Source organism: Haliotis cracherodii, unplaced genomic scaffold, assembly GCF_022045235.1.
Source record: "Haliotis cracherodii isolate W230 unplaced genomic scaffold, xgHalCrac1.p SCAF_8, whole genome shotgun sequence".
NCBI lineage: Eukaryota > Metazoa > Mollusca > Gastropoda > Lepetellida > Haliotidae > Haliotis > Haliotis cracherodii.
The window spans coordinates 47,019,455-47,037,734 of NW_027266341.1; the positions used below are offsets into that span (position 1 = coordinate 47,019,455).

Consider the following 18,280-nt stretch of genomic DNA (forward strand, 5'->3'; position numbering starts at 1 on the left):
TAGTTGCATATTTCGAAGCAAAGCGTTAAACATTGATCAACTGTTGTACAAGCATTACTTTAACGCTTATAGTTTCAGGGGCAACTGTGGTCCATCCAGATTCCTGGGACGGATGTGGCGTGAAAGACAATTTCAATTTTAGAAGGGGCACGGCGGCACAGTTGTCTAAGGCGCCTCAATTCGCTGTGAAGTGTTTCGTCCCTTGGGCACGCCAGAAACCTATGATTGTGGGTACGAATCCCTGTTCGCTTCGATCATGTTTCTAGGTTTGTCAGCACCATACCCGTGCTCGTGAGTTTCACCGAAGTGGTTAACGTCTAAGACCTCCATCACTTCGGGCTTCCCTCCCACAATAAGCTGAGACGCCGTGAAATAACTGGAATACTGTTAAAAGCGACGCTAAACACAACTCACTCACTCAATTTTAGAAGGGCTATGAAATTCCCTTGTTTTCTTGTGACCCAGTATTTAGGTACAGCAGGGAGATACCTCAGTATTTGAAATACTTCTGTCAAACAAATGTAATTGAGTGCAAAACTGCCTCATTGTTCAATACTCTGGTTATCTTAACCTCTCATCTCAGCTACTCGTTCCCCACAGGGGCGATTGCTTACGCACATTATCGATTCTACTACGCCCTCGTCAACATACTGAGTCCTTAGTAAATTGCTTCTCGTTTACCGTAGTAGCTAGATCAAAAAGTCATTGTTCAATTTTATTTCAAAACACTTTTTTGACGGTTGCAATTGGTTACATCGACACACAGTTGTGATAAGTCGTTCGTCTTTGCCCAGTGAGTGTAACGTTCAAGCATTTGCTACCTCTTGCCAATCCCCCAATTGTGTTGGACTAGACATGTCAAATAGCTTCATAAACAACGATTATCTGAAGCTGACTTTAAACAAGGTAAACGAAATAATACCGTGTGTGTGATAAATGGTACTAATCTATTTCGCTTTTTAACAAGGAAGTTGATTTCTTTGCTTGGTAAACATAATGACATGGTAAATAATGACATGGCTCCCTATATATTGTGTGAGCGGGACAGACGCTGTGTGAGTTACAATAGGATCATGTCTATGCTTCTGGTATGTATGCTGTTCCTTGGTGGTGTGGACGCATTTCTACCAAACAGACTCTATGATGGTGACATAGGGCACGGCACTTTAACACACGAAGACATCACACGAATAGGAATTGTAAAGGCAGTAGCGTCGTTCTTCGACGACAATCCGAGGAATGGTTCAACTCCGTTAAGACCGGGACATTTCGCCAGAACTCCGGAACTTACTGCCAGAATACTGTTTCCGATGTATTACGGAGGTATGAAGTCATTGTTTGTATAATTGCTCTTCAAAGAAAATTTAATTATGGTCACATTTGACCGTCGTCAGAATCAACATTAGTATACTCTTATTGTTTCATATGATCTCCATCGCCAATATATTATGCATTTCATAAACGTGAATTGGGATTGAAATTAACTGTCTAATTGTCACAGCTGTGTAGTGTATAGGTACACGATATTACCTACGTGATTAAGTGTTCACGTTTAAACTGTTCAAGTGGTATCACATCGTGTCATCATTTAACAAATAAATCAACGCTCCCTTACCGTAACCATGCCTATTAGGCCGCCTCCGAGGTCTAGTTGTAGAGCGTCTGTCCGGAGAGCGGAAGGTCGCTGGGTTCGATCGATCCCCGGCCGCGTCATACCAAAAGACGTAAAGATGGTACTTGTTGTTACCCTGTCTGGCGCTCGGCATTAAAGGGCTAAAAGAATGGCTGACCGTCTCGGAGAAACTATACTATGTCTGAGTGGGGTATTCATGTTAAACTGCGGCATAGGATAGCACTATGAAATCGGAGATAGTCCGGGCTAACACAAGCTGACACACACACACACACACACACACACACACACACACACGAGCATGCACGTCGCTATATAAAGAGAGTCTTTAAAGTGAGTTCAACCCCATATGACCTCACCATGCCTATCATGAAATAATGTCCGTAATCTAGTCTTTGTTCGTGTTAAAGTCGGAGCCTCGGAGAAGAGGCTGGTGCAGGTGATAGCAGACATCTCCAGCGCCAACAACCGAGTCGACCAGGACCACTATGGCAAGGCGGTGTGGCACTTCCACGGGGAACTCATCCACGAAGGTACATCTTAAATATCTTTGAAAGCAGGGCAACGAAGGTCAAAAGGAGTTGATTCGAAGATCGAAGTACATGGAAAAAGAATATATTCATTTGGTTTTCTATTTTTCAATCGAAATTACGTGAGCGTCCAGTCATTCAAGGAGTCGATGCTGGCTGTGCAGAGTAGCGTACCTTAGGTGAACTGGGATCCTATGTTCGAATTCCATATGATGATGATGCTTAGCTTTTGCTTTACTCTAAAGTGGTAAATGGCTTCTGCACCACCTACGTCACATCGTTCCTTCCCGCATTAAGCTAACACGCCGTGGTATAACTGGTATGGTGGCCGAGAGGGGACATGCTTTCTCGTCTTCCAGTATGGCCGCGAAAAACACGAGACGAGAAAGCGATAGCACGTGACGAGAAAGCGATAACACGAGGCAAGAAAGAGATGGAAATGAAATTAGTGTAGTGATGAACTCATGGTAGGTCATTGGGATGTCATAAGCTTGATCTCTGTTGAGGGTTGTTGGAGTCCTGTGACGTGGGTGACTTCTTGTAGCATCCTGATCTATTTTCATCATTTCTTGTAAGTACGTTGATGCTCTTTCATGGGATGTTGGGGTCTGCACGGGCTTGGATATGGTCCCAGATTGGGTATATCGTGTCTTTCTTCTGTATTGAGGGTTTATGTTTCAAATGGTGTTTTATATAATTGTAGCATTTTTTGTGAATCATTTATAGAGGGCTGCCACGGATGTTGCACTGTATCGCACAATCTGTTACAACAATATTTGTAAAGCTGGATGTTACATTCCAGCAATCTGGTAACGTTTTCTGTTGTACTGTAAGAAGCAACATGTATTTAATCCCGTCATTTGTATTGAATCATCATTTCATTTTGTTGTAGCACATTCGAAAATGATCTCCATCAGGGAATTGATCCTTGGTATGTTAAAGAGAGACAACCCTAATCTTGACGCTGTAAAAGAGCTGATTGGTCAGTTCCTGCACATGCTGCAGATGTTCTACAGCAACACGAACTGGGTGGAGATGAAGGGCGGGGTCCCGTATTTCCAGCTCGGTAAGTGACAGAAGCCGACTCTGCTCTTCCTATGCTGTCTTTAAATAATACGCGATACCTATACATCTACCTGAACAACCAAGCAATCATGTCGTGGCAGATTAAGAGTTATCGAAAAAATAGAAGTGGATAATCATTTATTTCACTCATCTTTTAAACATCATCCATCTTTCACAATTTATTTTATAGCAACATCTCCAAAGATTATGAAACACCATCTTCCTATTCTACATAGTAGGGACACGGGTGGCCCAGTTGTCAATGTCACCGAATTTAGCTTATCTGTGGATCACAGTCCGTGCATGACAGGTTTATCAATAACTTCCGTTTCTAAGGCCCGTAAAATTTGTAATATCACTCTCTATGTCTTCCTATTCTTGTTGTTGTTTCTTTCAAAATGTATTGTCTGGAATATTTAGCTTTATCTTTTGTAACCAAAAAGATGTGACATTGATATTTTGATAAAAAGGTATGTTAAAGGAAACTTCAGATCACAGAACCCGCCAAATCCGAACATTATCCAAAGTCAGGATAGAATACAGCATCCTACGAAATGGGTAAAATTTAATTTCGCGAAGGCGCAGGTTGATCATACTTTAAAATATTCAACACATCGGATTATATTTAAAAGAAAAATAAATTCCTATTTTGTTTTTCAATTCAGGAATAAAAGATAAACCAATTTATATCCAGGCATTGTCGTCAATGGACACATGCAAAACATGCGGGTAAGTCAGTTGAATTTCTTATTGATATGGTGTGACGTTTAAAGAAGTGAATGCATTGCGTTCATGGTACATGTAAACGCATAAATGGTCAATCCTCATGTAACCGGCACCGGCTATGTAATATGATTAAAGTATCTATGCAGACACATACGTCGGGAACAATCAATGTCAGGGATGTCGCCTTGTGTTAATGTGTAACTAAGTTTATAAAGATAGTTTTTGGGAATCGATTGAAACATTTGAATATAGGTCGGACCAGGAAACAAATATATTTTTATTATAAACATTTGTGTGTTGTTGTCGTAAAGTACACGTTGAAACGTACAATATCCCTACCTGACACGCAGGGACGTTTCACCATCCCTTGTAATTACTACTTAAAGAAGATCCGTGTTTGCAACACCGTAAAATATATAAACAAAAGTAACAAAACATATTTGAGGGCAATACAATTCTTTGTGATATATTTGGATAATTTTATGATTATATGCGAAATCAACTTCAACTAAAAATATTTTTGAAATCTAGGAGACCATAGTTGGAAACGAAAGAATACAGGCAGGTTAAATAACAAAAATGGCGCTTTGCGAAACAAACAGTCTCGATTAACGAGTTAAATGAGAAATTTACGGTTTATAATGACACATTTTGAAGAGAATAACAAACGGCAAGAAACAGTATAAAGTCCATAAATGACCAGCTGTCAATATTTTGCCTTGTCCATGTTGAACTAACGTAAAAAGGAAGTCAACAGTTGGTGTACGGCTCGACACTGATAAAGGGGAGACAGTTTGCGTCGAGGTAACTCTTATTAGACAATAGTTCCGTTCACTGCAGTGGCATATCAAGTATTATGTTCGCTGCAGGGAAATATCAAGTGTTACATGTACATGTATGTTCACTGGAATGAAAATATCATTTTTTCACGTCTTTCACACTAAAATATATGCTAAACATAAACGTGTACCCTGTGTAACATCACCAAGGGGCATGAATCTGTTTTGAATAATGCAAATGACCTGTTACAGTGGAGGGTCATCCGTTGCTAGGTAGATATATGTTAAATACGTTTTTCTACATGTGTTCTTTTTATCAGTACGGATTTATATCACGAGTGCCGAGAAACGAGCGACTACCCTTTTGCCACTGTTTGATAAGTACATGCAGCAACGCTGACAAACCTGATTCATAAATCGTGCACGAGATGACTGACCTACTTTATCAGATCCCATGGAGATCTCGATAGATCTCGTGACCCGAACGGGATAGTATCTGACCTCGCAATCAACAGAGAGGAAGTCGAGGCCAAATGATAACATAAAGCCAATCAGGGCGATATACATGTACTACTCAAGGGATCCAAGCAACATATTTTTAAGCAGATTTTATTGACAGCTGGCATTTCTGTTATAATCTTTAACACATTTTTAGACACGCCATTACATGACGAAACTACTTGTCAAAAGAAGTTAATAAGCTGCACTGAAGACCACTGGGGTCATTTGCTAAAGTCACAAATGGCAGAGGGAGCACGGGTGGCCCAGTCGTCTAAGTATAGTAACGTATTTTCATTGCTCGTGTAAATGTTTCAGACAAAATGCTTATGATGGATGTGAGAACACGTTACTAGTGAAGAGCAACATCCTGACAAGTGGTTACCGGAGTGGCGAGGACATCACAAAGCCTTCACGTATGTTGTATTTGATTTTCAAAACCTCAGATTTACAGACCTATAGAATCATTGAAAAACTTGTGTCTTAGAGAAGGCGCCCATTTGCATAACGATCGGCCATATTGATGACTATTTGAACAATGAGAGCGTAAGACATAAGTAGTTGACATTATTATACACATGATGGGCACATGATGATATGGTCAGATGTGGCGACATGTCATCTTGGTGTGGAAGAATAGCCCCAAAACGCAACCGCGTGTCGTCCCCCGCACGAAACTCCACCAGTTATGTGAGGGCGGCCTGTAAATAATCGAGTCTGGTCCTCACAACGGATAATACAAGAACAAAGTCCGTTGGCGGCGGGATAAGATAACATGCAACCAACCAAGTTACCGAGCCTGATAGAACAAATGCGTCAAGTTGATGAGTGTTAAGTATGGGAGAAAACACTTCTCCTCAGTTTCGGTTGAAAATGTAAACACACTGGAAACAGAAGAGTCCGAGGAATTCTTCTCCCGAGTGTTTACATTTTTCAACTGCAACCAAGGAAATGTTTTAAATTTTCTTTTACTTATGAACCGATATATCCTTTGATACACGCATTAAACAAATATTTTGTATTGATTTGATACCTTACCTGAGCTTGACTAAAGCTCATTTATAACCTCCAAGGTCATACTTGAAAGTCAAACCTCCCTGTTTATAATCAAAATCACTCGGGACACGGGTGTGCAGAGTTGCGTCCCTTGGGCATTCCAGTAACCGATCATCAAGGGTCGAATTCCGGTTCGGCCCGATTATGTTTCTAGGGTAGTCGGCACCATACCCGTGGTCGTGCGTTTCACCAAAGTTGTAAAACGAGACATGCATCGCTTCCGGCTTTATTCCTACACTAAGCTAACATAACTGGAATATTCGTCAAAGCGGCGATAAAGCCAACTGACTCACTCACTCACTCAAAATCTCTGCCGACCCGTGAAGATTCCGCGGTAGAATAGGTCTTCAGCAACTCATGCTTGCCGTAAAAGGCGACTATGCTTGTCGTAAAAGGCGACTAACGGGATCGTGTGGTCAGGCTGGCTGACTTGGTTGATGCATGTCATCGATCCCAATTGCGTGGATCGATGCTCATGATATTAATCACTGGATTGTCTGGTCCAGACTCGATTATTTACAGACCGCTGTCATAAAGCGGGGAATATTGCTGAGTGCGGCGTTAAACAAACCAAGCAACCAAACAACCAAAATCTCTCCCGGCTTTCTACTTGCTGAAAGGAGAAACATTGAAAATGACGTCAGAGGTGGTTTATAAAATGGTGGTAAAGCAAGTAAATAATTAACTTAGAGGCATGTGCCTGCAATTCTGACGAGGTACAATCATCTTTAACGTTTCTCTTTCAACACGCCATATACGTTCAGGTGATCCATTGGCATACACTGGAAAGTGTAGCCACGGTGGCCCCCGGGACAACAGCGCGACCACAACAGCAGCCCTGGGGGGTATCAACAAAGACTCCACCGAACCCTCTCTGTCCCCCCACCACCATCTCCACTTGCAGGCAGCACAGGCCGCCATCCATCACACCATCCACTTCTTCAATGATAAAGGTACATCTTGAACATAATGTTTGGGTTTCATTTCCTGTTGAGTGTACGTTCAGACATACGGCTACAAACGGTCTTGTAAGTGGATGTTAGATAGCTTATACACCCAACCAATTTTTATATTTTCACACAACAAATAATCAAACAACGATTTGAAGTTACAATGGTTTGTATTGGAAATATCTAATTCATCCTGGTCGTAAAATAAGAGTCATGATTTTATGCCACCAGCAGGTAATGTTAGCTTACTATAGCAATGTACATCCGGTTACCAGGTGTGGAACTATTCACAACGTCAGGTGTATAGTGTTTCCACAGAATGCATTTATGTGGCCCTGTGTCGCTTTTCACATTATATATATGTTTACCTTTCCTTTTGTCAAGAGCATTTATTTAGAAGAGCCGAACTATTTTCAACTGCTTTTCTTACTTCTGTCGTGACGCACGACGGCATGTTATTGAGGAGCAAAATATACACTATATGCCGCGGTGTGCGTCACTATGATGTTAACATTCTATTATAACAGTTGATGGGATTCGCGGACACATCAGCAAGCATGGGTACGAAAACCTGCTTCAACTTAAATCTGGGAACTCTTTGGCTTTCGTAATTGACACCACTGGATCTATGGCGGATGACATAGAAGCCGTAAAGAACGCTGTCATTAACATCACAGCATCTACTGTAGGAACTGTTGATGAACCAGCAAATTACATTGTTGTCCTGTTCAACGATCCAGGTTTGTACATGATGATTGATCTTTCATGTTTTCTTGGAAGAGTTTATTTCGATTGCTAAGGAGTGTCCTGTACGAGGTCAGGGATGGGCATCTGCATAGCCGCAAACTACAATACTTTTTGGTTATTACACTAGTGTATCTATTTTATAATTACACCATCATAAAATCTACTATTGAAGTAGTAAAAGGTATCGGGTATGATCGTGTGCTCATTGCCTTATTCAGGCACATAAATGAATAAATATCATGTTTAGAATACCTCAAACCTTTTCCCCCTCCTACGGCTTAGTCGTCTGAGTTTTCATTAAAGATAAACAGTATCTTTCCCCTTTGCCTCCCCACATTCAGCGTGGAGGTCGTATCGAAGCGTTATATATATAGTTATTCACCTGATCAATGCATTGTTCGTTGACCACCGTGTTAAGTCAACTGAATAGGACTCCCAAGAACCAACATACAGTGCTGAAATGTAATACAAATAACTTCGTGTGTTTTCCATACATAATTGTTGTTGCATTCACCAGCGTCTCAGCCACGCTATGCCAATTGAATAGGGTAGACTCTCTAAGAACGAATGTACCGCGTTCAGTAATGTAATACAAATCACGTTGTAATATGAGCTTATCCGTAATTAAATGTTACTGTTGTTGCATTCACCAGCGCAACTAACTGAAACTCATCAGTTCGAAGATGGACAGAAAACAATTTCATTCCTGAAAAGCATCACAGTTCACGGAGGAGGAGACTGCCCCGAGTATTCCATGGATGGTCTTTTGAAGGGTAGAACAGATTTAAAATATTTCAAATATTTGTTTTGTAAAAGTGATTACTGCATTCAACCTCGTTCGTGGCTTAACCTCCTTGTTGGCGCCTTCATTGTTTGAGCACAGCAAAAATACAGATAATTACACGTTTGCTAGAAGTCTACTGATAAAAGCAATACTATTTTGAATAATTTGAAGACATTTCACACCATTTGAGTGTTTGATATAAATGTCAATAGTCCTGTGGTTAAGTTCTCGACAATATCTTTGTATGGTTCTGGAACAATTTTCAACTACATGCCTATCCATAACTACCAGTGATTATGGTAACCGTCATATTTGATATTTCAAGCCTTGGAGATTTGCCTACCATCTTCAAAAATATTCGTGGCAACGGATGCCTCACCAAAAGACGCAGAAATGCAATCGACAGTTGCGTCTCTGGCTCTTCAAAAGAAGATTACTGTTGACTTCTTCCTCACTGGACGATGTACGCGTAGGAGGAGAGATGCAGGTAAGAGACAGTGTATGAAGAGCGAGAAAATCCCTGCGTTTACTTCAACATTTGCATCTGTCTGACTAGATGCGCGGGATACATAATTCAGTCTACATTATACACAGAAGATGTGTATGTCAATTTGGTGCTAGCCTGGGTGGCTGAGTGGGTAGATGATTTTGACTTTGTGGGCTGACTATCAGTGCCTCAATCGGAGAGTGTGGGTTCGAATCCTGGATTGCACTCAACCGCCGAAAAAGTACTCGAATTTGTACTTTTACTAAGAAATATAAGACAATATTTACATTTGATCACTTTCTGAAAGGCATTCTGTATTTACAGTCCGTTTTTTTTGTGCATTGTATTTACAGAAGTACCCCTGTATAAGCGCGCTGTGCCTGATGGGGGCAGTATATATGACATGATAGCAGGGGCATCCGGTGGTTCCGTTCACACAACCACGAAGGCAGGGATAGGTAAAGTTGCTCAAATTATACAGGTACGTTTCTGAGGGGTTTCATGTGTTCAAAACACATGAACAACATTCATACGCCTGTGCTCATGTTTTGCAATCGCCAGTGGCGCGTGATATTTGTTGATGCTCTATACTTATAAATATTTATAACTGTCTTTTTGTGCGTAATTGAAACCTGTGTCACTTATGGAGGTAACGGTTCTGTATGTCAAGATGCTGTCAACAAAAACAGCCATCAAGTGTCAAATTACCGATCATAGTTAAATTTATTATATATGCAGCACCTTTCTTCTGTGCCTTAAAGTATCCCCATGTTTGTAACACTATATACCTGGTTCAGGGTTCTGTGTCTCATTGAAGATGCTATTACTTTATACGTACCACTTTATTTCTGTGTTAGGAGTTTGTGAGGTGAGGTGAAATTGGGTTTAACGTCGCGTCCAAGATTATTGCACTGGTGTGTGTGGCTGCTTGTACTGGTATGGACCGATGCCGATTTATAGTGCTAGCTCACTGAAATACCATGCCGCAGTTTAACATGAATACCCCACTCAGGCACAGTATACTGATTCCATGCTGACCAGTCCTTGTTTTAGTCCCTTAATGCCGAGCGCCCTTAATGTGACCCCTTGACGATGTTATTACTTTTGACAGACCACTATATTTTTGTAAGAAGTCTGTGGCCCTTGACGACGCTATCACTGTATATTATATATGTATATACGTTATATATGTGTATACGTACCACTCTATTTCCGTGTCAGCAGTGTGTAAACCTTGACGGTGTTATCACTATATACTTACCACTATATTCCCGTGTCAGCAGTGTGTGAGCCTTGACGGTGTTATCACTGTATACTTAGCACTATATTTCTGTGTCAGCAGTGTGTGAACCTTGACGGTGTTATCACTCTATACTTACCACTATATTTCCGTGTCAGCAGTGTGTGAACCTTGACGGTGTTATCACTGTATACTTACCACTATATTTCTGTGTTAGGAATCTGTGTCTCCGCTGCTGGTGACTCTTATGAAGGTCTACATGCCATCATCCCAGACAACCTCCACGATCTATGTAGACGACACCATCACAGAAGTAACCGTAAAGATCATGAGCAGAGGAGGATCCGAGCCACAACAGACAATAACCGCGCCAGGTGGGAAACTTTTCTTGAAATAAAATATACCTTGTCAGTTATGATTATTAGAGGACATCATTGCATACGATAGAATCTTATTTATTTTAAGAATATAACTGTATATGTGTAACTGTATAATTTGTGTCACTTTGATGCAAGCTTCAGTAAATCATTACAATTACAAGACCAAAGTCAGTGATGTCCTTTCACTGCAATATCGTATACCTAACTCTACACCTAATCTACATTCGATTATGTACAGGAAGACCCCAACTCAATGGAATATGAGCTTAGCGTTTAACAAACAAAACAGTCCATAAAATATATTCAATCTGACAGGGGCAGCGGTGACGACGAATGTAACGGTTGATTATCTTGGTGGAGGGATTAAACTGGTCAAACTACAGGTGAGTGATGTGTACATGTGGTCTGGTTAATTTGGTCTCTTCCAACAGTAACAATGGAATACTTTTTTTAAAATGTCAAACGAAAACAATCCCAACAACTTGGAACTATTATCGGGGACTGGCCATTTATAGGTTGGGAGTGAGATTGGTCTCAGGACTGAATACTGTACCTGAACTGTGTAACTGTAATCATGCCCCCACGCCCTTTAATCTCACTGGCCCACCCTCCCCTATCATAAAGGACAAGTCCCTTAGTATATATTGAAGTGTATGTCATTTATCTTATCTCGAGGGGGCACGGGTGGCCAAGTCGTGCAGAGTTGCGGCCCTTGAACACGCCAGAAACCCATGCCCAGTACACTACAAGTCTTTTGCACCTTTTTCCAATAAAATATAGAAACCTACTCCGGGTGAATGGACGTTAACCCGGTCTGACTCTTACGAGTGGGATGTTGAAGTCACAGCTGAAAGTTCTTTTGACATTTTCACAACATTTGTGAAGACAGATCCATCTTCAGGATTCCAGTATGAAATACAGGGAAGACCCATTGCAGGTAGGTGACCAGTTTTAACAGATAGCAGACTTATTAAACGAATAACGTAATGTGGCAAGTATAACAAACAGAGCAAGCATGATCAGATTGAATCCTCATTCAACATATTTAGGTGACGATGTGACAATAGTGGCTACCGGCAGCTCCATGGACAGTATTCAGAGTTTGAGTGAAGTGTTGTATCTGGCTGACGATGGATCTGAACTTGCACGTCATCCAGGTCTAACCCGTGTCCCTGGGTCGGCAGATTCCGCTGTGTTCAAGCTGCGCATCACTCTGCCTACAACCGTAAGTCGTTTTGCTCATATCAAAACAGCACTACGTGATCAAAACAGTGCAATTTGTTATTCAATTTTCTTTTGAACACATTGTCAAAGGTATCGTACCATTAAGTTAATCAGAAAAGATATGGGTGAGGATAAGAAGGAACTCTACACAAAAGCAATCAAAAGTGTTACTTAATGTGAAATGGTATGTTAATTTTAATAATAATAGGACAAATGAGCATTTGCAACAACAAAAACAAGGACTGTAATTGGGGATAAATAGGTAGTACAAGGTAACGTTCAGGACTGAAATGGACAGGTCGACACGTACATATCTTAGTAACCTTGTACCCATGTCACAGTTATGTGATCAACTGTGAAAGTCAGTGTCTGGTGTAGCCACCCTGAACACGGATAACATCCGCAAGACTTCTCAAAATCAGACGATTGATCCTTCACTGGGGGGTGCATTGCATTCCTGATGCAATGCCTGGGTCAATTCTTGGAGATTCTGTAATGCAGGTTCCCTGGCTCTAACCCTACGTCCCAACTGATCCCATAGATGCTCGGTAGGATTCAGGTCTGGTCTTTGAGAAGGCCAAGGCAGAGCCTCAATGGTGTTGTACTAGCGCTCACGCACGGACAGATCTGGCATTGTCATCCATGAAGACAGTACGTGTGACAAGTGCATGGTTATCCAGATAAGCCACAACACAACCAGGGTCTAATATGGTATCTTGGTACCTTTGTCCTTTTAATGTCCCCCTGAACTGTGACCAAATCAAGTTTACAATCAAAGGAGCAACATCCCAAAACCATCACTGAACCTTCATCACATGTCACTGTCCCCTGGATGTTGCGGTGATGATAAGATGTTCCCCTCTGCCACCAGACACGAGTCCTTCCATCAGTATTGAGCAGTACAAACCGACTCTCGTCAGGCAAATGACTCCTCCTCCATGACCTTAAGTTCCAGTTTGCTCGAATCTGACACCAGGCTAAACAGTCCCGCATATGTTGGGGTGAGAGCAGTGGGCGTCTTATTGGTCTTCTGGCTTCTAATCCTTCTGAATGCAGAACCACTCACTTGTGGGCATGCCAGCTATGACGCGGAAAGGTGCAAGTTGAAGTTGGTAACCGTCTTCCTTGCGTACAAGAACCCTGTCCCGGCACTGGCCTTCTGTGGACATCTTCATCTCGGCAAGTCCCTCACAGGTCCAGTCAGGTTGTGTTTTCTAATGAGAGAATGATCACAGTATGATTTGTGTTTAACACCGTGGACATAGCCCGACATGACATGCAAGTTTGATGCGTGCCAGTGATTTGCCACCTTTGATTTTATGGGAAAGTATGCAAAGGCTTTTCAACTGCAATCGTTCCAAAGACGGACTTTCAGTTTGGTAGAACTTTCATTCAAAGTTAATAGCGGTAAAAACGCTTTCTCTTATTAAACATGAATTTCTCCCATAGTTGTACCAGTATGCAGGCAGATGATTTGTCAGCACATGGTGTACCATTTCAAAATCTCTACATTGAAAGTGAGCTTGCAAATACACTTAAGATTTGGTGGTCTGATACATTTGACGCGATGGATATTTAAATTCATCGATCTGTTTGGATATTGGTAACCTGCCGGTAAATCCCAAAATGTCTGTAAATGCGTCGTATATGATAATTATGCTATGCCACTTTTTTCCAGCCCTTCAAGGTAGCGGTATGGGGGCGTGACAAATCTGGACACCAGCTGATAAGACTTCAACCAAGTCAGATTGTTCCTGTAGCCATTGATCTGAAAATGTTGCCAGCAGAAGGTAGCATCATCACACATATCACATTGCAAGATACTTTCGTACGACTATTTAAGGACGGTTTGCAATAAAGGAGTTAAGAAAATATAGAGAGTACGTCCAAATTGTACAATGTCAGATGAAGATATAAATTGAAATAATATGTTGAAAGAAATTAATGAAATATGTTGATAATTTTTCATGATCGTGACGCGTAGTCACTCTTCTTCAAAAGTCAGCGTGTGTTCTGCTCTCCACAGTGTATGATGCTTATCCATATACTATCACTTGAGCTTTATGTTCTCTTCTTCTGTAGGCGTTGTCTATCTGAACGAGAAAATGAAGATCCCATTCATGGTGACAAACAAGGGTGGAAGCCAATCAGTGATAAATGTGACCATCAAAGATGACCAGAATTTCGCTCAGACACCTTTTTCACTGGTATTCACCCTCAATTCAGGAGAAAGTAAAACTGGAGAGTTCATCATAATGGCAGGTCCTACTGAAGGAATTACAACGTAAGAGCCGTAACCATATGTAACTTGCAAAACATAATTTCTTGCATAATCACCATATATGTTGGTGTCTAAAGACGATCAGGCTGTAAGAACCAGCAATGACTGTACTTGGGCGATGTCGACAGTTACCCGATGACCATATTATTGACACCCCAGTAACTTACACAGTTCAGGAAAAGTGTTCAGTCCAAAGACCAATTTCACTCCCACCCTGTAAGAGAAGAGTCATGGATCGGATGGTCAAGGTCTGTCGTGTCTTTCTTCCCGAATGTTTATAATATCAACCACTACTTGTCTGGCCAGGACATTTTCACGCCGACTCGACTAAGACAGATGTAAAATGTTTATTTCATAAGGATGCAAAAACAAGAACAATAACAAAATCTACTGTTACTTTGCATTTGTATATTCAGAACCATCACTCTAACTGCTACAACTGGAGATGCTGGTGACTTCCAGTATGGCGTGAAGAGAGTATCAACAGGAACAAAGATTCCACAACTGAAGGTTACCCATTACGAGAGTCACTATCAACATCTCTTAGACCTAACCGAAAATGATATTTTATATATTTCATGACTATATATATTTATATCTCCTTTCGGTACAGTTTCCTGTAACTCAGACAAATATGACAGGACATTGTGAAGTTGAAAGTAAAGTGATATTGATCTCTGTGTTTTCATAAAGGATACAGACAAGGATAAGCCGGAGTGTCACATCACATCACTTGTGGGCACGTGTGACGAAAACATGCTGGAACCCTGCACGTGTCACCAGGACACGTGGTCAGCCTCGGCGGAGATATGGGACGAGGGAACCGGATTATTCCAGATCACCTCCAGTATGGATGAGACAGGCTCGTTCGAGGTCGGCACATTCGTTGAAGGCCAGACGGGGGTCAATGGATCTGTCCAGACAAGTATTAGGTAATCGTACATGTCTACTGTTGGCAACATGTGTAAACAAATAAGGCTTTGTATCACATGCACCAAAGATAACATGCATTTGTGTATCCTAAACCCCTTGTTATCTGAGCGTTTATCAGATAATATGTTGATGGAGGTGATTAGTTAATTCTAAACGTTTTGAAGACATCAAATATGGTTAGAGGAGGAAATATGCTACTTCTTGTGAGCTTGCCTCTTTGAGGGGATAAAACAAAGACTGGTCAGCTCGGAGTCACTGTACAGTGTCTAAGTGGGGTGTTCATGTTAAACCTCCGGCATGAATCTCAGTGGGCTAGCACCGGACAAGGACAAGCAGACACGAACGCGCGCACGCACACACGCACGCAAGCAGGCACGCACTCGTATTGAAAATGTTTGAGTTCACAATTTTCCTCTGAAATTATATCACAGCTACGGGGTCTCTCAAAGTACTCTCAAAATATAATGTCGACTTGATTTTGAATATGACCGCCACGTCAGCCATATTGAAAATATCTTCATCGTCTATTTCTTCCATTTCTGCATGTATCACATGAGTATCAAATGGTGGATTCCTTTATTTCATTTGATTGTCTATATATATCATTGTATGATGTTTTTATCTTACTAATATTATGGCAGAAAAAAATCTAGCTACAGAGTCGTGTTATTTATTTATTTTCTAATCGACCTCCTGGTGTAACATGAGCAACATGAACCTAATACTTTGTTCTTTGAACTTCAGGGGCAGCTGCTGCACGTCGCTCGTCCACATCATTGTAGTCGATGTTGCAGGCAACACCGGGGAGTGTCAAATAGATCTGGCCCCTGGGCTACACAGGCCGGTGTACGACTGTGTTCCGTCCGAGCAACAGGATGCTGTAAGTGTAGGCTCACAGCTTATTTTTTAAACGAACCTCAACTTGTGAAACTATTCAAATCCACACTTATTTGTACATTCTTATGTTTAGATTTATTTGGAGCATGCCCTTTTCGATCTATTCTTCGTGAAAAGAACATATAATGAATGATTTGACTGGGGTTAAGTGTAAACCAAGGACCGACTTTCGTTGTATCATACGGCTATTTACTTGGGACGATTTCTACCCAAACTTGAATCTGTTGTTTTGATCACCCAGGAGAGAGACTTCACCGGGGTGATTGTCGGATGCTGTGTTGGAGGTGTGGCACTTTTCTTCGCTGTGGCTACTGCTGTAGTCATGAAGATTTGTCATAAAGCCCCCGTGAAGAAGGTCTAAGGAGTTTATAGCCTCGATATTTACACAACATTTTTAATGTTGGCATCCAACTGATTGACCTACTGGTCACATAAGTTATGCAACATCAACACTGATATACAGGAGATCCTATGCATATTATTAACATATTCAAAATGTGTCCATACACTACCAGCAGGAAGGGATCTTTTATTCACATTAATTGTACTACCGACCTGACCGTTGGTTTTACTTTCAGGACATTCAATAATCCAATTAATTGAATCGAATAACTTAATGCACGTAATCACGTAATGCACAGGTGATGTGTCCACAGTGCATGCCGTGTGTGCCTTAACAGATTAATGAGGGTGTACAATGATGTATATAGTTGTGCTGAGACTGGTGTTTTAATAAATATGTGTGTACGTGGATGGCACCAATGCCCCAAGGCACCAATGGTTTTCACTAATGTCATGCAAATTACATGCAGATTACCAATCAACAATATACACATAACTAATAGTTAGCGGATTCATATGTACCAATATCACTGAATGATATGAATAAAGTGGTCGTCTATGTTATTAAATATCAAACGTAAAAATGTTGAAATGTAGTTTCCTGTTAATGTTTGGGCATCGTGTTCCTTCATTAAATCTACGAGAGTGATCATGAGTTTGCTTCAATGTTTCATTTTGTGTTTAATGTATACTACAACTATTGTGCATTTCATGTACCAAGGTCAAGGCCTAATATAGGACAATGGACTAAGCGGGTGTCATTGAAACTAATCACAGGGAGTGAATAAGTTTGGATTAATGAAACAATACGTCATTATAAGATGTTTTTTTCTTTTAAATAATAAGGCCAATACTTTTAATAAAAAGACCTGAATTTTTAAATAAATACCAAGACTACATACAGAATCCCAACACACACACACACACACACACACACACACCATAATATACCAAATGGTCTGTCCCTAAGCCTATCAGTAAGCCACTGTCATTCGAACCGACGACCACTGCACTCTCCACACCTTACCCACGTAGCTACCGATGCTCATACATCAGGCTGACCAGATATCAGAGCGCCTACACCATTGACAGCAAAATAATGTAAATGATAAAAATTTGAGTGGGCTTCGAAGCCTGGAGAAGCCTGGAGATGAGGAGGGCCTTCCCAAGTTCCCTTTTCCCCGGGGGAATTACATTCTCAATCAAGACCGAGGAGGAGGTTTCCATCCAAACTATTAACCGATGAAAATATCTGTAACATCATTTATCAACAATCTTATGTTTCAAACCGACATGTTATTACAATCAACCTCAGGAAACAGACGTAAAATATCTCTTGCTGGCGTACACGTAAGAGATTCCTGAAAGTATTATGGTTTATCGGCGCCTCTATGACCTGGTGGGGTGGTCTCAGTCGTCTATGTCTCCGCGGTGTTGCTCGATTCCCAGATTCGCCCTGATTATGTTTCCATGTTTGTCATCTCCATACCTTTGCTTATGGGTTTTACGACAATGGTAATCGTTTTAAACCTGCATCACTTTGGACTTTACTCCCGAGGTGTCTGAGCTCATTTAATGTCGCTTTGAGCAGTATTACAGTTAGGCAGCTAATGTATAAAGAAAGTCCGAAATGATTCAGGTCTTAGACGTTACCGCTTTAGGAGAATCACTGAGCAACTTTACACAGATTTGTAAACATGGATTCATTTGAAATATGCATGGCAATTA

The 18,280-nt window shown here is 41.1% G+C and overlaps 1 protein-coding gene across 1 annotated transcript; it reads left to right on the forward strand.

The window, feature by feature from the left end:
* Window positions 1-1,073: 1,073 nt before the first annotated feature.
* Window positions 1,074-16,571, forward strand: LOC139450774 (von Willebrand factor A domain-containing protein 7-like). The gene is made up of 20 exons (XM_071232604.1): window positions 1,074-1,323; window positions 2,044-2,166; window positions 3,056-3,229; window positions 3,894-3,957; window positions 5,550-5,647; window positions 7,052-7,240; window positions 7,765-7,977; window positions 8,638-8,757; window positions 9,094-9,255; window positions 9,609-9,736; window positions 10,713-10,869; window positions 11,191-11,258; window positions 11,656-11,812; window positions 11,925-12,100; window positions 13,778-13,889; window positions 14,182-14,383; window positions 14,797-14,890; window positions 15,074-15,312; window positions 16,058-16,193; window positions 16,452-16,571. The coding sequence occupies exons 1-20, from the start codon at window positions 1,074-1,076 to the stop codon at window positions 16,569-16,571; spliced, it is 2,982 nt and encodes a 993-aa protein (XP_071088705.1).
* The last annotated feature ends 1,709 nt before the right edge of the window (window positions 16,572-18,280 follow it).